Genomic DNA, 18,875 nt, shown 5'->3' with positions numbered 1-18,875 from the left:
AAGCAGCAACATTCAGGGGCAGGGACTGAAGAATCTGAAGGAGGACTAACCTGACACAGGTATTCCTAAAGGAAAGAAGGAAGCAAAAACCCCAAACAGGTTGGGTCAAAACCATTTGGAGGGAGGATCAGGAAGAAGGTTCTGATAGCAGGGTTCTCTTACAGATTCCTGATCACATTCAGCTATGGGTTCATTTCTGTGCTCTGAGGAAACACAGCAGGGCTTCAGATAATGAAAGAACTCTTTAATTCCCAGGCAGAGATTAGAGAAGCACGTTCCCAGGAATGGCTGGACTGCATATTTCTGGAGATGAGAGATTTCTTTGGTCAGTGAACCAGCAAGGGTCCCTCATGCGTATCACCTAGCCCCTATGCACCTTCTCTGCACCGACCCCGCTCCGCGTGCGGCTTCATCCAAAATGCTGAATCTACCTCAGCTTTGCCACTGAGGAGCAGAAGTTGGAGATTACACAGGAGTCCCCACCGCGAAGCACCAAGGCAGCGCCCACATGCTCCGTGTCCTTCTGCGGGTGCCGGTGCTGGACTGGCCTTGCCCTTGGCACCACCGCTGCCAACTTTCTCTCTGCATCACCTCTCCCTGCTGGAGGTGGCAGGGGAGGAGGAGGCGGAGGGGGAGGAAGGACACAGTGTTCCCGGGGCCCCACCTGGCTGCTCGCAGGTGCTACGGAGAGCGTGGCCCGGGGGACCCGGCCTGCCTTGACCCCCGTGGCGGCGCCAAGGTCACCTCGCCGGGCCCGGCCCGGCCCGGCCCGCGCGGCCGCGGACACTGGAGAGTTTAAAGAGGCTTTTCTTGCCCGGGAGCGGCACGGGGGGGAAGGGGAAGGAGCAGGAGAAGGAGGGGGGTGGGCGGGGAGAGGCTGGCCGGGCAGGAGCCGGGCGCGGTGCTGGCTTGAACTGGAAAGGAACCAGTCGGAGCCGAGCGGCAGAGGCTGCGGACGAGGTGGCCGCCGCGCAGCCCGAGCGATGGGCACGGAGGCGGGCGCCGGTGCCGCGGGCCCCATGGGCGGCGGGGCGCAGGTGCGGGCAGCGGCCGCGGGCTCTGCCCTGGTGTCCCCGGCGGGGGGCATGGGCGAGATGGGCGCCGCGCCGAGGGGGAGCACCCGGAGGGGGCACCCGGCGAGGGGCTGGCAGAGGAGGGCGCGAAGGCGGCCGGGCTTGGGGAGGACAGCGGTGTGGAGTCCGCTTGTGCCCCAGCAGGGCTGCCTGGCGTCGCAGCCCATGCAGAGGCTGGTCACCTCACTGATTCTGAGTTTGTGCTGCAGGATGGGTCCATGAAATTAGGGAATATGCCAGAAGGAGAGAAAATGGGAGAGTGCAAGCAGGAAGCYGAGCAGCAGCACAAGGAAGATGAGCGTGAGGGCCTCATCGAATTCTACGGTTCCTACCAGGAGCTATTCCAGTTCTTCTGTAGCAACACGACCATCCATGGGGCGATCCGCCTGGTGTGCTCCAAGAAGAATAAGATGAAGACAGCCTTCTGGTCCGTTCTCTTCTTCCTCACCTTCAGCTTAATGTACTGGCAGTTCGGGATCCTCTACAGGGAGTACTTCAGCTACCCTGTGAACCTCAACCTCAACCTCAACTCCGACAGGCTGGCTTTCCCTGCTGTGACCCTGTGCACCCTCAATCCATACAGGTAGGAAAGAGACTGCAGGAGCTGTAAAGTGTCTTGAGTCTTGCATAGGATAAAAGCATATTCTCTTTTTTAATTTTTCCACCTGGTCCTTGAGCATCTCATTCAGCAGTAGTGCTAGTAGAATGGAAACCACTGATGGACCTTTGCTGCTGCAGGGTCCACTAAGATATGTCACACTAAGACATATTAATTTAGATTGCTGTGCTTGRCAGTGTGCATTAAGAGCCCGTACTGAGTATTGCAGTGGGGCAGAAACAGGTGCATTTATTTGCCTCCTAGGAGGATGGTGGCTTCTAGCAAAGGGATTGGGTTTAGAGCTGGCAGTGGGGACATCCTGAACCACCCCAGCAAACTTTGTTTGCCACAGTTGGCTTATCCAGAGCTTTCTATGTGTATCCAGCCTTAACCTTGCAAGTTTTTCTCTTTTCCTGTTCAGATACAGCGCTATCCGGAAGAAGCTAGATGAGCTGGACCAGATCACCCATCAGACACTACTAGACCTCTATGACTACAACATGTCCCTGTCACAAAGCCACTGGTCAGCCCTGTCCACACGAAAACGTAGTTCAAGGAGTCTACTCCACCATGTTCAGCGTCATCCACTGCGAAGGCAGAAACGGGATAATTTGGTCAGCTTGCCAGAGAACAGTCCATCAGTGGACAAGAATGACTGGAAAATTGGCTTTGTTCTGGTGAGAATCCTGGATACCTTCTATCTTACTCTTTGTGGTCTCTGCCTAGCTACTGTCTGTTAGACCCTTGGCCATGCCCTTCCCCATGTGGAGGTTGGATTAAGCTGTACTGGCTTTTGCTAATGCCAGGTTGAGGTAGAGCTGAATCCTTTGCTCAGTGCAGTCCTACCCCCCAACTCCTGTTCCCATCCATACAGGCCCCAGGAAAACTGTCGCTTTTCAGTGCCTATTAGTTCCTAAATAGGGTGGGGGAACCTTATTCATCCTGAAGACCACATCAGTCTTTCAGTTGCCTTTGGAGAGCTGTGTATGAAATGCTAACCTTAATGTTGCCCAGTAATATCACAGATTAAAAGTATTGGGTGGCTGTGGGCCATGCAGGCTGTGTTTGCTGCTGGGAAACAGCTCTCCTGCCTCCGCCCTAGGGTATCTGTGTTTGCATTTACAAAGGCTCTGGAGGACTGAAGCTAATCACTTGCCAGTTAACTAGAGTTCCCACAGGATCACAAACTCATCTTGTCTGGGCACACCCTCGAGGAAAGGCTTCCCACACAAGAATTTAAAGCCTCTGTTTATATTCCACATAGAATTTATGTGCACATTGCACATCTTGCTGTGGTTTACTGTCTCCTGAGTTTCACTCAGCTTTGCTCATTGACCTGGTGTTTCCCTTCCAGTCAGGAGCTGCACTGGGATTGCTTTCCCCCTTKCTATTGACTGCCTATTGGTCAAGCACAAGAATGTTACAGTGTTTTTTCCACACTAATTTGCTTCCATACTGGTATGCTGAGGGAACACCAGTGTCATACACTCTTATCTTCCCTTCTTAGGGAATTGCTTCTTGACACAGCTCTTCCTTTTCTTCCAGTGCAGTGAAAACAACGATTGTTTCCATCAGGCGTACTCCTCAGGAGTAGATGCAGTGCGAGAATGGTACAGCTTTCACTATATCAATATCCTGGCACAGATACCTGATGCAAAAGCCCTGGATGAGTCCGACTTTGAGAATTTCATCTATTCTTGCCGCTTCAATGAAGCAACATGTGACAAGGCGTAAGTGGTGAAGATACCCTTGCCTTTCTTCCTAACAGCACTTCTGTGCCTAGGTCCAAGGGAAACTCAGGACACCTGCATTAGAGAACCTCTTCTCTGTAGTGGAATCATTCTTTGTTCAGTTCCCATTATCTCAGATCACATCTCTAAATCTTTTTAGTGGGTTGTACTCAGCAGAGTCACAGAGCCCTGTGCCGCAGAGGACAGATTCTCTTATTCTTTCTCTACAGACCCCAGTGTGGGTACAGAACACCAAGGTAGAAGTCTCTTTGTTCTTAATTTTGAGTGATTCTCAGTGGTGGAGTGGTACATACCAGCCACACACAAGAGAAGAAAAGATAGATGTTATGTAATGACAGTAAAAAACATATCCCACTTCTCTGCTGACGTGGTCAAAAAGTCTCAAAGAGGCAGTGAAATGAAACCCATCTGCAAGGGAAGAAAAGAGGTAGGAAGAGCGAAGAGCTTTGTTAATATTAAGAAGGTGATATAGAAATAGCCCGTTCTGCTAAAACCCATTTGCACTCTGAAAAAATAGCAGCATGGAAAACCTCATGTTAAAACCTGTCCAAACCTGCCAGTTCCAGGATTCCCTTTTTTTTTTTTTTTTTTTTTTTTTTTTTTTTTTTTTTTTTTTTTTTTTTTCCTCCAGTTTTTTTTAATTGTTCTTCTCCTTAGGGTTAGTTTACATAACAAACACTGCCCATCTGCTGTAAAGCCCCTCTCTGTGCAGGTGGAAAACAGAATTGTTCCTTTCGGATAGTGCTTCCTATTTGCCTCACAGTCCTTCTCACTTGATGTGAATATTTATGTCCCTATCTCAGGAATTACACCCACTTCCACCATCCCTTGTATGGGAACTGCTATACCTTTAATGACAACAGAAGCAGCTTGTGGACATCCTCACTGCCTGGGATCAATAATGGTGAGACAAACTCTTTGGTGGGTGAGGAAGGCTGCTCGGTTTTGTTTGTCCACCAAAAGGGACCAAAAGGGTGACCAAAGAAATTACAGGCATCCTGCTGTACTTGGTCGTGACAGATTGCAACCCTGCTCTTTTTTGTCCAAGTTCTGTTCAATCCCATGTGAACATGATTGTCACATGGTCATGGCTCTCCCTCACTCGTGTCCCACCAAACTCTGTCTCTTCCATTAGTACCTGGTCCTTACAGTCACTACTTGCTCTGGACTTGTGCTGCAGACCTTCTTTAACTCTTTTGTGACATCTCTGGTGCCATGCTCCTATGAACCTACTCTTGACCTCCTGTTTTACCACGTAACTTATTTCCAGGAACCAATGTGTTTGCCCTCCCAAGAGCTCTGAAACTTTTCTCCTATCAAGCACTGGATCTCTTCATGAAAACACTTTCCATGCTGCGTTCTGCCTTTCCTAAGCCATAATTAAGAAATCCACTTTTCTCTGGCCTCTTCTGGAGCCTCCATCCCTGTCCCTGGCTTCTTTTCAGCCACCCTTCMTTCCTGCCTAGTTTAGATCCAGCCCTGATTGATGTTTCTCTTCCTTTTACTGACCTAATTTACTCACTTTGTTCTCTCTTACATTCGCCACTGGGGCCAGCCATGATCTCCCTTGTCGTCTGCCATTTCCTCAGGTCTCTCTCTGGTGGTGCGCACTGAACAGCATGATTTCATCCCCCTGTTGTCCACGGTGACAGGAGCTAGGGTCATGGTCCATGATCAGAATGAGCCAGCCTTCATGGATGATGGGGGTTTCAATGTGCGTCCAGGTATTGAGACCTCCATCAGCATGAGAAAGGTGAGGCCAGAGCAGAGGTAAGACCTGTGGAGGGGGCATATGGACTTGAACAGGGGTGGTTTAATATACTAGACTGGTTTAAAGAGAGTCACATGATTGAAAAGAGGAAAAGAACAGCAGCTTATGGCACTAGATGAGAAGCGTTTGTTTGGAATTTATTACAGAAGAATGAAATGGGGGAGGGCAGCATGGAGTTGGCATCCAGAGATAAGCATAGGGAGTGCATATTGATGAATGAGCAGTGGATGGCATGGGGGTGAGAAGGGGACAGCGAAGTGTCAGGCATTTTTGGATAATGACCGTTTGATATTCTAGGAGATGACTGTGCGTCTTGGGGGCAGTTACAGCAATTGCACAGAGGATGGCAGTGATGTGCCAGTGCAAAACCTGTACTCCTCTCGCTACACGGAACAGGTAACTCATTAGCACTGGCATGGTGCCAGCTTACTTCCCGACTTTTCCAGGATGTTTCAATCTCCCCAAGTCTGTCTGTTTTCTGGACACTGTTAGTGGTGTAATATAACACAGATTGCAATTGTATTGATAACCTTGTTGAGCCTTTTCCATCTCACATGCCTCGCCAGGTGTGCATTCGTTCCTGCTTTCAGCTCAACATGGTAGACCGCTGTGGCTGTGCGTATTACTTCTACCCTTTACCTGCTGGAGCAAAGTACTGTAACTATATGAAGCACACAGCTTGGGGTAAGTGCTTACAGGACAGGAAGAATTATATAGTAAAGTTCCACCTCATTTATTCCACCTCATGCCCCAAGTACCTTTCCTCGTTGTCTTCAATAAGCTCAGCATTCTGGTCCTTCTGAGCTTGTTGAAAGGAACCTTCTCTGGATTCCCCTCACTGTTGCATATTACCTTTCTTTGTATAGATCTGATGAGCTAATCTGGTTTTACTTTCTGTGCTGCTCAGGGTACTGCTATTACAAACTCCTGGCTGAATTCAAAGCTGATGTGCTGGGCTGTTTCCACAAATGTCGGAAACCTTGCAAGTAAGTTGATCAGTCATATAGACTAGAAACCATGCCCTTAAATGTGCTGGAAAACATTCACAGACCAAGGCAGAAGCTTGAGTCAATAGCTGAGCTGTGAACCTAAACAATATTTCTCTCATCAGGAATCCAAAACAGCTGAGGMATATGTGTGTTCCTCATGAGTGTTCCTCTGGAGTCAGCTCCTGAGAACTGTACAGAATCTCAGTGGGAAGTGGGTAGAACTTCAGCAGGGGAGGGAGTTTCCAAGTATGCCTGGGGAGTTAGACACTTGGCCTTGTGGACTCTTACAGCCTTAGAAGCTAATAYAGTCTCTTGTCCTACAGAATGACACAATACCAGCTGTCAGCTGGATACTCTCGCTGGCCTTCTGCTGTCTCAGAGGTAAGGGGGTGGTGTCCTCGTGTCCTGGCTCCCAGTGCAGCTCAGAACTCTAGTTTAGTCTTCCTTCAGCTAGTACTAATCCTGCAAAAGATGACAGTTACCATGTAATGTTTTATTTATTTATTTATTTATTTATTTATTTATTTATTTATTTATTGCGCTTTCATTTCAGGACTGGGTTTTTTACATGCTTTCACAACAGAACAAATACAATATCACATCAAAGAGGTGAGAGCTTGTAAGCAGAGGTCATATCAGAAACAGAAATAGTCGCAGTGGTATTTGCATGTGAGCGGGTCAGAATTCAGATTAAGCCACTGTTAGGAAGAGATTACACATGGGGCTTCAAGGATCTAAAGACAAGGACATGGATTTGAGTCTGAGTGGAAATAACTGAGGCTTCAGCAAGGACTGAACATCCGAGTGAAGAGTCTGAAAAGGGTCAGCTACCAGTCTGAAAATAGTAAGTTTCAGGCCAATGTTGTGTGGTTTGGAGTCACAGTAAAGGCAGGAAGGAGAGCCATACAGGAGCTTCTGCTTATTGCYGGTTTAAGACACCACAGATACTGGATTTCACAGAGAAGTCTCCGAAATGTCCTATATGTGCCAAAAATTGTTTTGTCGCATGAGTTAGGCAGCCAGTCTAGCTTATATATTGAGGTAGGCTGAACTGGTCTTACTAGACTGCTGAATGAAGACTGCTGAAATAGGGAAAAGCCTCTATATGGTGTATATAAGAGGGAGATGGGAGGCAAAAGGTGGCAAAAGAAATAATTAAGCCTGGTAGAGAAATGCAGAGATTGCAGGTTACTCAGCTCCATCTTTCATTAGCAGGAATGGAGTTGCAAAAGTGAATATATTTTTTGAAGAATGGAATTACAAGACCAATGGGGAATCTCCAGCTTTCACGGTACATACTTCACCACCTTGCTCTCTCTGGCCACCTTACACCACCAAGCTCTGTTCCTCTGAATTGGAGGGCATTCCTTCCAAAGGCACTGCTTGCTGTCCAGCCTCTTTCTCTGTGGCAGGATGGGAAGATCCGCCCAGCGCCATGGGGCTGCTGCTCCTGGGAGTGGGCAGGGAGGCAAAGGGCTCCAACAGGTGCTTTTTCTCACTGTCCTTGCTCTGTCTCTTGTAGGTGGTGACTCTGCTGTCCCAGCTTGGCAATCAGTGGAGTCTCTGGTTTGGATCCTCTGTACTCTCTGTGATGGAACTTGCAGAGCTGATTCTGGATTTCCTTGCCATCACTTTTATCTTGTCCTTCCGCTGGCTCCGTTCCCACAAGACACATTCCCCACCAGGGCCACATCCAAGCAGTCAGGACAACACTGCTTTCCAAGATGAGACCTCAGATCACAGTGCTCCACATCGCTTCACTGTTGAGGCTGTAGTGACCATGCTGCCATCTTACAACAGCCTGGAACCGTGTGGGCCAAGCAGGGATCGCGAGATGGGACATGAATGAGGGAGTAGCTTATTCCACAGTGCAGATGGGTGGCAACTGGATCAGAGCACAGACATTCTCTGTGGAACCTGCATTTCCTTTCTATGATGCTCTGCCTGGATCGTAGCAGAATACAGCACTGTGGYTGGCCATGGGTTAGTTGCTTTCGCTATTGTAGCTGAATTCTACAGTCTCATAAAATATTACTGCTCTGGGGATCACCAGAGCTCAGAGTCGATTTAGTCTGTGTGTGGGGAAGAGATCATCTTGGTTTCCTTACACTCCTTGTTTGCATTCATCTACATGTGCACGTATGTTTTCTTTTCCCTGTAACACAGATGCTGCCACAGTTCTTGTCTGTTATTAATTAAAGAGGTTTGGCAGGTGTGGCTGGCCTCTTCTGTGTGTGAAAAGGGACAGGAATTGAGGCTGAGCAGGCCTCAGTGGGCCTCACCCCTCAGCAAGCTGCGCTTTCTCWAGCTTTCCCTAAGGTTAGAAACAAGTTGCTGCTTCCTGTTTCTTCATGGCCAGCTCTGATCCCAAGAACAAGCTGTGTCTTCTCTCCTTCTTCCCCAGAGGAAAGGCTACATATACAGCCCTGAGTGAGGACAGTCACTGCCATAATCTCCAACTAAATTACACATGATATTTGGGTAGGTGGTTGACAGTTGGCTGCCACTCTCAAGTCAGGACTAAACATCCTCTCAGAATAAGGCCTGCCTTTTTAAGATGACTGTATGGTTCTTAGCGCTGCATCAGTCTGCTTCCTGTGATAAAACATACACTTGTATTTTCAGCCAATTGCTTGTTTGCCAAACAGTTCAGGATAAATTGACCTCAACATTAGCTTGTCCCTCCCTGAGTTTAGGGGCCAAGGGAACAAAGTAGTTCTGACAGGATGATGCAAACGCTCAATCCCAAACAGTGACTCTGCTATCACAGGCCCCATGAACACCTGCAAAAGAGTATTAAAATAATTCATATCACCAATACCTTACTCTGCTTCAGTCAAACCTTCTTTGGTTCAGCCACAAGGGTTCCACTGAGGATTATGAAGCGTTAGGAGATTTAATTTAAAAACTTCTTAGGGAAAGCTTTGTCGTATTAAGAAAGAACCAAATAGACAATTCAAGACCGGGAAAAAGTTTACATGTAGATGGTGGTAATGGCCCTTTCGTGAGGAACTAATTTGGGATCCATACAGCCAATCATAATGCAAACAATCCCTTTGAATTTAGAATCTAGTTAATTGTGACATAAAAACTGCAGAAGTGTGAAATATCAAGGGAGATGCACTATCCTTGGGAATTTTGAAGATTATTTACTACATTTCATAAGCTGATGCCTAATTCTTCCCTTTAAAACGTTACACCTATACCTGTGGTCCTGCTACTGCACTSCTTGCAAGTTACCTAAAATATACATTTCAAAAAAGTGCTATTTTGTGGCTCATAGACATGCAGAGTATACTCTTTATTACAAAGGCCATAGTTCCTCAGACTTTATCCCAGTGCTGTGCTGAAACTCCCTATTTACAGCTGATGCCCCATGTTTGAAAGAGCAGGCATGTTTCTCCACTGGGAGCAAAAGCCTAGCAAGTCTGTGGAGAAACAAGCTTTAGGCATTCTTGTTTAGAAAGCAGTTCAGCCACTGCCATGTAGAGATGTGGAGGAATGTATTTCCCGAGGGAGGCCTCTACTGGAAAAATTTCAACGTGAAAAAAAATCCGCTTTGTTTTTACAGGAGAATGAAGAAGAAAGTATTTAATGAAACTGTAAAACCACAAAATTGCCTTAATTTAGGGACTTCTAAGTTCAGCAGAAACACACTATTCAAGAAGCAAATTAAAAGTTAGGTTTAATGACTAGGAATCATAACTGAAACACAAAATCACTTTGGTCAAAAAAAAAGAGCAATTAGGAAATGCTGCACCTGCAGCCCAATTCCTAGTCATGGATTCAGTACTACAGTCTGCAGCTGTAGCAAGTTGTTGGCATGTGAATGTGGAGGGAAAAAAAAAGTGTCAGTAGAGCTTTAACAGCTAGATAAGGAAAAGTCACTGCTATTCACTGGGCATGTAAAGGCATTTGTTTTACCAGACCAGCCCCAAATCAGGAAAAGATAAAGATCAGGTGCAACATCTAAACAGCTGGTGTATATCATGTAAGATAATTCATATTGAGCAAGATGCTTCTGGCATATCTAAGGAAGAAGACAAGATTCCTCACATGACAAGGTGCTTTGTGATAACCATAAAATAGATGTGACCAACTGCATTATGCAGAGTTAAGTGGGTAATTAAAGGAAGATTAATGAGAGACATAACTACGAAAAACAGATGACATTCTCTTCAGCCTCTTAAAGATATGCAGTCAGAGAAGGAAGTGATGTGGCATAAACAATGCCACATTATTTATCTTTTCTATAAAAAAGTCAATATGTAAAAAATGGTTTTGATTGATGGACTTGAAGAAAGTAATCCCCCATCTTGAGTAGCTGTAAATACAGAGATAAACAGCTGTACAAACATGTTGTTTTACAAGTTGTTAATTAAACTACCCCTACCTGACCTAGGTATCAGCGCACAAATGGCCATCTTGGGACACTTAGGTGATTAGGAAGATCCCTACATTTGCCTACATAAGCATCCCAGGAACATCCCTACATTTGCTGTAGACAGACAAGACCACAAATCACCACCTCAACAGACGTGTAGTGGTTTGGGGCTGTCTGAAAATGAGAAGTAGGTCCAGCAGTGCTGGGGTAAAAGTTAAATTCATGAGAAGTTAGTGTTTCACTGAGAATGTGAAATACAAAGGAGGRGAGAAAGCTTGCTTTTTGAGGGAGGATGAGAGAATGTAAATGCTTCGCAGTAATAGGTATGAGAGAAGTGCAGTTATTTGGAGGATGTGGAGGATTTGCAAGGATCAACTGAATAAAGATGTGTGTTCTTGGAGCATCTGTCATGCAGTGGAATGCAGAGAAATAGAAATAAGAGACTGAAGAGAGAAAGAAAGTWTGGGAGAGGAAAAATCATTTCATAGAGGAGTAAGATTTATATAAAGATGCTAGGGAATTATCAGGGGAGAAGAGGGAAGAGTGATTAGAGACTTAAAAATAATAGCAGATAATTAYGAACGTGTTTGGAGCTGCTGAAGTAGGAAAGAGTTGCAGGTTATTTCTGGTTGAGGAACAATCAGTAGAATAGGTGTRAAGGGCCCAAGCACTTTAAGAACCTACCTTAAATATCTGCTTAAGAGGATTTGGAAGAAAATCAGTCAGGGAATTATCAGGACAATGTGAAGTTATTCTGAGGGCTTGAGAAATTGCTGAGATAGAGGTTCCCAGGTCCTCTGAATTCATCCTAAGAAGAGAGGTTAGACAGTGCAGTGGTACTTGAGAAAYAGAAGTACGGGGAAAAGGGAAGAATAAAGAGGGAATCCTATCTGTGACCTTCACTTGGGTTACTTGGTTGTTATTAGGAGAGACTGCAGTAAAAGGGAATGGTGGTAAGGTCTGAACATGCACAAGGAGGAGARGACATTTGACTGGACCAGGGAAGTGAAGAGAGCTCTCTACAAGCATCCAGAGGTTAAGGAAAGCCCCTGAAGTTTGAAAGCCACAAATGCTTCCAAGGCAAAATAACTGCCAGGGAAGCAAGGTTTGTTAGTCAAGAGGATTTGGAGGGGGGGGGGGGAAAAAAAAAAAAAAAAAAAAAAAAAGGACAGGTATAGAAAAACAAGGAATCTAAGAGGGGAATGTGGTTGTTTGAAGCAGGTAGGGAATAGTAAGAAGAAAGGACCAAATGCTTAGTCAAGGGGAAAATATAGAAAGGGCTGAGAATATTTTGAGAAAAGAATGAGTTGTCAAAAGAGAGAAGTATTAYTTTAGTGGCAAAAGGCATATTTTGCTTGGAAAGGCTGGAAACTATGAGATGTGAGCATATGGAGGGAATGAGAAGGATTAGGAAGCAGACAGTTTAACTGGAGAGCAACACCAATGTAGAAGGGTGTGGAAGTGCAGAGTGCTGGAAACGACATCTTTCTGGGAGAAAGGATCTGTTGGAGAAGAGTCRTGTGAATTGCCAGTAGGCACCAAGAAGCAGAGGTAATGAGGATCTGCAGCTGTCCAAAGGCTCTGGGGAAGAACCAGGAAGGAGGAGTTTGAAAGGGCCAGACCCCTTCAGCAAGAAGCACTTAAGAATGTGTGTGTACAAGATGGTTTAAGACAAGACTGGAGGAAAAAATATATATAAAAARAAAAGAAGAAAAGAGGCTCTTTTCTCCTTTTAGAAGAATTAGAATTTAGAATTACAGAACTATTGGTAAAGGGCATTGACACTACAATGTTGAATGTGGGAATAATTAAAGTGGAGGAAAATTTAAAAAATAATTAAAATTAAGTAGGAGGTACCAAGATACTCTGAGAACAGTGTGCCTAACAGAAGGAGCTGGAAAACAAACAGCAACAAACATGTGGGAAGAAAAGGATTGCTGGTGAATTACCAACACAAGTATGCGTGTCTGGACACAAGGAAGCTTAAGGACAGGATAGCAAGAACCTCAGAAGACTAGGGAAGGGCGTGAAGTTTGTGAAAGCCCATAAACCCACAAAAGAGAGAAGAGTGTTCAACGAGTTAAAGAAATGTGGAGGAGTCTTTTTGGAGAATTCAGTGGCCATGCACAGCTCAGAGGTGGAAAGAACAGCACCAGTTTACTGTGGCAACACAGAGCAACCCAGCAGGAAAGATGCAACTCTAGTGGGCTTGGAAGGAAAATTGAGCATCGGCTTGCTGAGAAGGCAGGAAAAAAACTAGAGAGGAGTCATGTGCAGGTATATCCTGCTATCTGTTGAAAACCTGTTCCTCAAGAGTGTGAGAGTCAGCAATTTGGCAGAGAGAAAAGCAATGCTTCTGATAAGAATTGTCATAATGAAGGAATGTATGAAAAGCATTGCACAAGGGTTAGAAAGCACAGGGACAACTGCCTAGTTATGCAGCTTGSAAAAGAAGTCTTCAGCAGGCATGAGGGAAGAGAAAAGGAGCTGGGGAATGACACAAAAACAGGGATAAATACAAAGATAGAAGGCTGTGAATTTCTAAAGCAACAAGAGAAATATCACAGAAAATGGATGATGACTGAAAATCAGGACAGAGATGTCACTGCAAGATAACTATCTACAGGGTTTGTATACTGAAGAAAATGTTTACAGGTTGCTCATATTGGAAACCGAAGGAGCAAATCAGGATATCCTGAATAACTGTTTAATTCCCTTTAGAGGGAGGGAGGGAGGAAGGGGGAGAGGACTATTGCAGCTGTCTTTTAAGGGCAACTGAAATCTATTTTGTCTGTTAATCAGGGTGAACAAGTTGAATGATGGGACAGCATTACCACACATGACATCAGCTGTGTGCTGTAACTCTGCAGCTTCCAGACTCTCTGCAGTGCTCCTTGGAAGGACACTCTGAGCTCAATTCAATTATCCAATAGACATGGATGACTTTTTTTTTTTTTTAACTTATATTCTAATCTGCTAGATCCTGAAGATGGCAAATAATTGTACTTCTCCATTGTTTCCCCCCCCCCCAAGCAAACAAATATATCTTTATTGTCTCCCTTAACCAAGTTAAGGCTTCCAGCCCCCACAGAGTGTTATGTTTTGTGTTTTCCTCACTACCATTGGTTGACTCTGCAACTAAGCACAGGAATCTGGCCCATTGCTTTTGATGAAAACTGCCAGGCATGGAACACCCTTTGATATATAGTTTCTGATTGGAATCTGAAGGCCAGAAATCTCTAGGCCAGAGCCTAGAAACGTCTGAGGATTTTAACACATCCAGTACGGCTGAAGCTTTTTTCATAAAGTTCAAAGCAGTTACAGCCCCTCAGAAGGGAGCAGTTGCACAAGCAGCTGCATATTTAAAGGCAGAGCTTGAATTTCCAATTTAAGGCTAATTTAAAAAATYAGCCTTTGCCAAAGCCCTGGCAAGCCTTGCTTTGAGGGCTCCTTACCTGTCCAGGATAGGGAACTCAACAGGCGCAGCAGCAATGCAGATGCTTTAAGGGACAACACCTCTCACAGACAGCAATCCCAACAACACATRGAAATTTAAACCCTTACCAAGGGAGGTACGATCAACCACGTGCACCTCATTGCAGGTCTGCCTCATGCCAGGGCACTTCCTAGCCTCCCAGGAAGGAGGCAGTGTGTTTAGTACCTGGGCTTGTCCTTCAGAGCAGCTGGTTGTGGAGAGCCTTAGGATGGGCTAGGGACAGCAGACCATGGGCTGGAGCCTTGTACAATACATTTCAACCCACCACACAGTCCAAACATTCTTAATTSCCAAGATCACTTTAATCTTTTAAAACTTTAGACTACCCCATYGTTCCAATTTCACCATTGACCATGTTGTCCTGATAGTCTTGGTGGKGCATAGACTGCAGCTTAAGATTCTGCCAAAATATGTGTTGATCACTAGAGCATCACAACCCCCATGAATTTTGATTGACAGTCTAGACAAGACAAAATGGGGCACTAACAACTCAGTTTTCAAAAGGTAAGCACTAGGTAAGAATATTACCCCTTACTGTTCAGTTTCATGTATACAACAAAGCAAAATGAGAGGGGCAGTCAGAGGTTTTTATACCACCTCTCCATTAAGTCACTGCCAATGCTCATGGAGCTCTCCACTTTGATCTTGACTGGAGATCTCCCAGCCTCCCTCTCAGCCCCAAAGGAGGAGAATATTTCATGGTTGAAGGTGCAGAGGATGGGTTACTGAAACTGAAAGGGCTGCATGGACTAAACACAGGCTGTGCAAACRGGGGCTGGGAGACATGTGATCAAGTAGCCTTTCCACCCAGAGTTACTGCCCCCAGATCTTATTATGGACTTACATTCTAGACTGACTTGGTGATACTTCCAGTAYGCAACTGGCTTCACTGCAATGCAAAACTGTGCAATGTTAAGGTGCAGAACTTCAGATGGGCAAGTAGTATGGAAGAATGGAAAAATTAAAAAAAACATCCACAAGCAAATTGGTACTCCATGGTCCATTTCCTCCCCCCTCAAAAGAACAGGCAGACTCACTAAGGTGGTACATTTTATTTCTTTGAGACTATTTAAGGTACATGAGTTGATTACTATAACATGCCAGATGATCACAGTCGTGTTCACAAGTGAAAACACTCCCCCTGTGAGTGGCTGGAGTGCAGAGGATGGAGCCCCTCACTTCACACGTGGTGGGCCTTGGTGACTTCTGCCCTCCCACACACATAGAGACACAGAAGAAAGGCAAAGGTAGAAGAGGCAACATACAACTAACACCCAGGAGGAAAATGGAAGAGACAACCTAGTAGGACATGGACATCAACCCCCAGAGGAACCAGAGAAACACACCACCAAACACTTGCAAGCAAGTCACAGAACTGCTGGTCTGAAGGGCCCCTGGCTCATATGCACACACCCTGAAGGCAAGCAGCAATAAGTAGAACAATAGGCCCTGGCTCCTCTTGAGTAGATGCATTTCTGACCATCCACCACATCTCAGTTCCGCAGGGATTTACAGAAGTGCTCGGGGGATGAGGGCTGCTTCACTCCAGATCTTCATCTCTGCCCTCATGTGAGTTAGAGGGGGATGGAATTGCATGGAGATGAACTCAGCACAGGTGAAATGCTGGGGCATGAAGTGAGCATGCAGAGCTTACCCCTCCCCAGCTACCTGAGGGGAAAAAGGCTTTTCCAACATGTCCAGAAAAAAAAAAAAAAGAAAAAAATGCATCCGCTCCTTCCATCTTGGGTCCCTTCCAGTCAGGAACTCCAGCCATGTTCTCTCCTGCCTCCCCACATCCCCTTAAGCCTAGGCAGGTAGCASTGTATCCTAGACCTGAGATAGAGCTTCCTAAATTTAGCTCTCTGGGCTAGATTGCAGGCCACAGTTCAGAGAGGCTCATACAACCCTGAAAGGCTGCAGAAACTGATGAAGAACACAACTCACTTAACTGCAGGTCTGACAACAGACCCACAGAATGGTTGGGGTTGGAAGGGACCTCTAGAGATCATCTAGCCCAATCCCCCGCTCTGCACAGGCAGGGGCACCTACAGCACATGGCACAGGGCAGCCACCTTTCAGAGCGGGTTTAAATAATACACATTTCTTGTTCATCCCAAGGGGGAACAAGATGGGGGACTGCAAACCATTACATTCCATGCACTAAATTTACTTCCAGAGACCGCCATGGGTCCCAGATCAAGAAAGGCTGTAGCAAACAGGAGAATTTCAGTTTGACAGGCCAGATATCTGAGCTGCCCAGCAGAAGCACCTGATGCTGCTTTGTGATGTGCACGCCCARAGCAGCCTTTCCTTCTGAACCCCTGGCTGTTCCGAGTTTCCTGTAACACCTGCTGGAAGTTGGGCTCTGAGGTAGGAGGAACAGCAAAGGCATTCTCAAGAAAACAGTGCAACTTGCTCAGTCTCACCTGCAACACCTCTAGCTCCYTCCCTCTCCACCCATCACCCGGCAGACTCAAACATGTAAGGCAAGACAAGACCACAAAACCAAAACTGCCATTCCTACTCCTATTCTGCCCCATCCCAAACTTTGCCAGAAACCTAGAAGACAGAAAAGACAGAATSCTAGCTTATGTCTGCATAGAAGAAAGTAGCATTTTTCTTTTTAAATTATATTCCTTATCGTCTTTCCTCCTTTCTCTTGGCRGGTGGTTTTTACTCCCACACATACATTTTAATTGAAATAAATTCTGTTACTGTCTAGTTTACTTCAGGTGCATATAACCAACTAAATGTAATTGCACAAGCTCCCACACATGCGGGACAGCCATTTTAAGAAAGCAAATCATCTTAACCTAAGGTCAGGCAAGTTCTAGAAATGATTTAAGTGCTTATCTCTCCACGAGAAGAGAAATCTAAATGAATGTTTCAGTCACACTCGTTAGGCAGAAGGCTAAAGAATCTCATATRCTTAGGTCCTTCATCCTTCTCAAGGCACTGCATTAAGGCATTCTTATATTGCCAGAGTTGACAGAGGCACTATATGACAAGCTCACACCCAAAACAAACTGTGTGCTCTCTACAGAAAAGAACTAACAACAGCTGCCCACTCTTCCTCTACTTCCCTTCCATCTAAGCACTCAAGGGGCTCTTACAGCAGCAGTCTGTTGAAGAGTCTAACCCATGCTCAGAGCAACATTTGAGAGTCTTAACCAAGGGACAAACATAAACCAGTAATCAATGAAGAAGCTAGGTGGAGGGGAAGAAAAGACTTTGGGGGAAAAAGAGAAGAGACAGGCAAGGTGACAGRGGACAGTAGGGAGCAGACTGAAGGGGATACATTCAAGTACAGAGGTAGACTGGAGGCATGGGAGGGGGGAAGGGAAGGAGAGAACAAGAGGGCAAGTTACACCAGGGATCCTCCAACRCCTCCACCAAGGAAGGGATCCGACCCAAACCCTCCACTCCAAGATGGCTGCCCCTCACACTCTGAGGTTCATGCGAGTCAGCAGACAGAATTTGCCATTTCTACATAGTTTGCCCCCCATACACACACCTCACCCAATTCCTTTTGCCACTGGGTGAACGCATACCATTTCCCCAGGAAGTGTATGAGTTCCCTTCTTAGGAAAGAGAAATGGTACTGCTGGAAGTTACCACCTGCAACCAAGACCCTCCAAACGGAAAACCAAAAAGGAAAGTTCAGAGTATTCTAGAGTTAGGGCTCCCTCACTTTTTTTTTTTTAATACTTACTTACAATCACCACCACCAGAATGGCACAGATCACTCCCATCATGACCATCATCTGGGAAGAGATATTGCCAGAGGTTAATACTCAGCACAGATTGAGAGGTTCCTGAAAGCCAGGATACAGCCGTCAGCACCCAGAAGGCAGGACAGCCCCRGCCTCAAGCCCCTCCAGAGAAGAGCCCAGCCCCTGAAGCAGTTATTAAGCCCCAGGTCTCCGAGTCCTCCAGCAAAAGACTAGTCCTGTCTCCCCCACCTGAAGGGGCCGTGGCACCAGGGCACCCACCTTGCAGTTCTTCCACCAGTACTTCCTCTTGAGCTGCGCCGCGTTGCTTTCAAACACCGAAGCACCAGCCTTGAGCGCATCCGCCCGGTCGTCCAGCTCCGAGAGCCTCACATCCCGTTTGATCACTCTGTCCATGTTGTCACATATTATGTCAACCACCTGCAGAAGGACGGGGAACGTCAGCAGTTACTTTTTCAGCTTTCTTCGCTAACACAAAAGCGGGGCCCCGGCCTCTGCCTCATGCTGAGTTACTGCCAAGGGCTGCGCCCCAGTCTGCCCAGGGGCCGTTCTCTCCACGCAGCTGGGAGGGCTGGGGCTGCTCCGCATCCCCCCAGCCCGCACCCTCCCCGACCGMGCGCACAGAGCCCGGGCAGCAGCGAGCGCGCCACTGACCTCCTGCACCTCGGCCTGCGCGTGCTGCAGCCGGTAGTCAGCGACGGCAGCGGAGGGCTGCCGGGCGGGGGGCCCGCCGGGGGCCGCCCCCTCGGCGGGGAGCTGCGGCGCCGCCTCGGACCTGGGGAGGGGAGAGGCAGAGCGGCGCGGGGGAGCCCGTGAGGCGCCGGCCCCGCGCGCCCGGGAGCCCCGCGCCCGCCCGCACTCACATGGCGCCGCCGCGCTCTCCACAGGTGGGTAACGGCCACACCCGTCCCGCCCGCTTTATATAGCGGCTGAGGCCCCGCCCACAAAGCAGCGAGCCAATGAAAAAAGGGCCGAGGGCTGAGACCAGCAAATCAACTCCGGCGTTCACCGCCCCGTCTCCTCCTCGTAGCCAATCAGCCTCCCTAGAGGGAGGTGTCCGAGCTGTGCCCCCCTCCCCTTGC

The 18,875-nt window shown here is 46.9% G+C and overlaps 2 protein-coding genes across 2 annotated transcripts in view; one reads left to right on the top strand and one right to left on the bottom strand.

Annotated features, from left to right (window-relative positions):
* Positions 1-1,094: 1,094 nt before the first annotated feature.
* Positions 1,095-8,256, top strand: SCNN1A (sodium channel epithelial 1 alpha subunit). Its single transcript, XM_026054302.1, has 13 exons — positions 1,095-1,114; positions 1,285-1,656; positions 2,093-2,348; positions 3,217-3,401; positions 4,226-4,326; positions 5,012-5,175; positions 5,491-5,589; positions 5,760-5,877; positions 6,101-6,179; positions 6,506-6,563; positions 6,736-6,791; positions 7,398-7,473; positions 7,705-8,256. Exons 1-13 carry the CDS (start codon positions 1,095-1,097, stop codon positions 8,029-8,031), a joined length of 1,911 nt encoding a protein of 636 aa, XP_025910087.1. The 3' UTR covers positions 8,032-8,256.
* A 7,631-nt stretch (positions 8,257-15,887) lies between these two features.
* Positions 15,888-18,875, bottom strand: part of VAMP1 (vesicle associated membrane protein 1) — a 3,850-nt gene continuing 862 nt past the window's right edge. The window contains exons 2-5 of the mRNA XM_026054280.1: positions 18,448-18,568; positions 18,055-18,213; positions 17,775-17,826; positions 15,888-17,379 (exon numbers count right to left, since the gene is read on the bottom strand). Coding sequence (XP_025910065.1) covers positions 17,363-17,379; positions 17,775-17,826; positions 18,055-18,213; positions 18,448-18,568 — 349 coding nt within the window. The 3' untranslated portion in view covers positions 15,888-17,362. The remainder of the gene's footprint in view (positions 17,380-17,774; positions 17,827-18,054; positions 18,214-18,447; positions 18,569-18,875) is intronic.

The sequence above is a fragment of the Nothoprocta perdicaria genome, unplaced genomic scaffold (genome assembly GCF_003342845.1).
Source record: "Nothoprocta perdicaria isolate Ctin4 unplaced genomic scaffold, notPer1 scaffold_120, whole genome shotgun sequence".
Lineage (NCBI taxonomy): Eukaryota > Metazoa > Chordata > Aves > Tinamiformes > Tinamidae > Nothoprocta > Nothoprocta perdicaria.
This window is presented reverse-complemented; position numbering and strand designations above follow the sequence as displayed.